At 46.0% G+C, this 2,500-nt stretch overlaps 3 protein-coding genes across 4 annotated transcripts in view; 1 reads left to right on the top strand and 2 right to left on the bottom strand.

Moving 5' to 3' along the window:
• The window catches only part of LOC138967964 (uncharacterized), a 52,548-nt gene extending 51,697 nt beyond the window's left edge, over nucleotides 1–851 (bottom strand). Inside the window, exons 1-2 of the mRNA XM_070340525.1 lie at nucleotides 723–851; nucleotides 155–352 (exon numbers count right to left, since the gene is read on the bottom strand). Coding sequence (XP_070196626.1) covers nucleotides 155–352; nucleotides 723–851 — 327 coding nt within the window. The remainder of the gene's footprint in view (nucleotides 1–154; nucleotides 353–722) is intronic.
• The window catches only part of LOC138968852 (uncharacterized), a 147,025-nt gene that overhangs the window by 12,063 nt on the left and 132,462 nt on the right, over nucleotides 1–2,500 (bottom strand). The gene's annotated exons all lie outside the window — the stretch shown is intronic.
• Nucleotides 1–2,500, top strand: part of LOC138968860 (uncharacterized) — a 510,049-nt gene that overhangs the window by 429,501 nt on the left and 78,048 nt on the right. The gene's annotated exons all lie outside the window — the stretch shown is intronic.

The following is a 2,500-nucleotide window of genomic DNA, read 5'->3' as shown; positions in this document are numbered from 1 at the left end:
AACCCCCCCCTGGGTCCGGCCCTGCACACATACGCACGCACGCACGCTCGCACGTACGCACACACACATACACACACACACACACACACACACACACACACACACACACATACACACACACATACACACCCACGCACACAAATAATTCCTTTACCTTATCGTTAGGTGAGCGGACGAGATCAGCCAGCCTGGGAATGTTCAACTTTTTTTTGCCCAACCCTCGCATCTTGGCGAGTCGCCGCTGCCTGATGTGCTGTGTATCCTCCGACAGGTTTTTGAAGGCCATGGTGTTACGGCGGTCAAGCTGCACAGCGTCCCCGATCAGCTGCTTGAAGCGGTGCTTGGTGGTCAGCTGTCAATCAGAACAGGACGAGAAACAGTTTTTATTTCTTTATTTTGCTTACATTTTGTTTTGACTAATTGTTTTAAGATAGATTGTGAATCGAGACGAGGATGGTGGTGTATGCATGTGTGTGTGTATGCGTGTCACTGTGTATGTGTGTGTGTGTGCTTGTGTGTGTGTGTGTGTGTGTGTGTACAGAGCGATTCCGAAAAAGCTACTGTTTTTGTGTGTGTTGTTTCTGCTGTATGATCTGTTTGTACCCTATAACCGTATTGTTGTTGTAGTTGTTGTTGCTGTTTTTGTCAAAAAGGCCAAATCATACGGGATAACCTTTGCTGCTGCTGCAATTGTTGTGATAATTCTTTTTTTGTTTTCATACCTGCATGGCTTTCTTCAGTATGTTGCCAGGTTTGTCCTCGTCAGAGTCGCTGTCGCTATCGGAAACGTCAGGGGCGATGGCGGGGGTGTCGAACCCCACCGTCTTCTTGGGCATCAGTAAGGACATCATCGTGACGGCTTGGCTGAAACACACAGACACAGGACGACAACTGTCAGTATACATTGTCATGTCTTGTGCGTCAATAATGACATCATCGTGACGGCTTGGCTGAAACACACAGACACAGGACGACAACTGTCAGTATACATTGTCATGTCTTGTGCGTCAATAGACATAACATCGTGACGGCTTGGCTGAAACACACAGACACAGGACAACAACTGTCAGTTTACATTGTCATGTCTTGTGCGTCAATAGACATAACATCGTGACGGCTTGGCTGAAACACACAGCCACAGGACGACAACTGTCAGTTTACATCGTCTTGTCTTGTGCGTCAATAATGACATCATCGTGACGGCTTGGCTGAAACACACAGACACAGGACGACAACTGTCAGTATACATTGTCATGTCTTGTGCGTCAATAGACATAACATCGTGACCGCCAGGTTACAATTCACACAGACACAGGACTGTCAGTGTTTACATTGTCATGTCTTGTGCGTCAATAGACATAACATCGTGACCGCCAGGTTACAATTCACACAGACACAGGACTGTCAGTGTTTACATTGTCATGTCTTGTGCGTCAATAGACATAACATCGTGACCGCCTGGTTACAATTCACACAGACACAGGACTGTCAGTGTTTACATTGTCATGTCTTGTACGTCAATAGACATAATATCGTGACCGCCAGGTTCGTGACAATTCCCACAGACACAGGACTGTCAGTGTTTACATTGTCATGTCTTGTGCGTCAATAGACATAACATCGTGACCGCCAGGTTACAATTCACACAGACACAGGACTGTCAGGTTACATTGTCATGTCTTGTGCGTCAATAGACATAACATCGTGACCGCCAGGTTACAATTCACACAGACACAGGACTGTCAGGTTACATTGTCATGTCTTGTGCGTCAATAGACATAACATCGTGACCGCCAGGTTACAATTCACACAGACACAGGACTGTCAGTTTACATTGTCATGTCTTGTGCGTCAATAGACATAACATCGTGACCGCCAGGTTACAATTCACACAGACACAGGACTGTCAGGTTACATTGTCATGTCTTGTGCGTCAATAGACATAACATCGTGACCGCCAGGTTACAATTCACACAGACACAGGACTGTCAGTTTACATTGTCATGTCTTGTGCGTCAATAGACATAACATCGTGACCGCCAGGTTACAATTCACACAGACACAGGACTGTCAGTTTACATTGTCATGTCTTGTGCGTCAATAGACATAACATCGTGACCGCCAGGTTACAATTCACACAGACACAGGACTGTCAGTTTACATTGTCATGTCTTGTGCGTCAATAGACATAACATCGTGACCGCCAGGTTACAATTCACACAGACACAGGACTGTCAGGTTACATTGTCTGCACGATCCCCGTTGCAGGGATGGCTCTTGGGACTTATTTTCTTTTCTAGCAAATTTGCCGAATTACCGTATTCGTAAAAGCTGTGACATTTTTGATGGTGACAGACCGTCCTTGGTGCCATCTTGTCACCTCTTGTACGAAAAAGCTCAGCAATTCTGCCGAAGTGACGGCACAGTTTTCTACAATTTGAATATTAGTTGGGCGCTCCGCCGACCGCTTACGCCAAACGACACCCGTGCTTTATATATT

The sequence above is a fragment of the Littorina saxatilis genome, linkage group LG6 (genome assembly GCF_037325665.1).
Source record: "Littorina saxatilis isolate snail1 linkage group LG6, US_GU_Lsax_2.0, whole genome shotgun sequence".
NCBI classification, from domain to species: Eukaryota; Metazoa; Mollusca; class Gastropoda; order Littorinimorpha; family Littorinidae; genus Littorina; species Littorina saxatilis.
The sequence above is the reverse complement of the archived record's forward strand: the minus strand, read 5'-3'. Positions and strand labels throughout refer to the sequence as shown.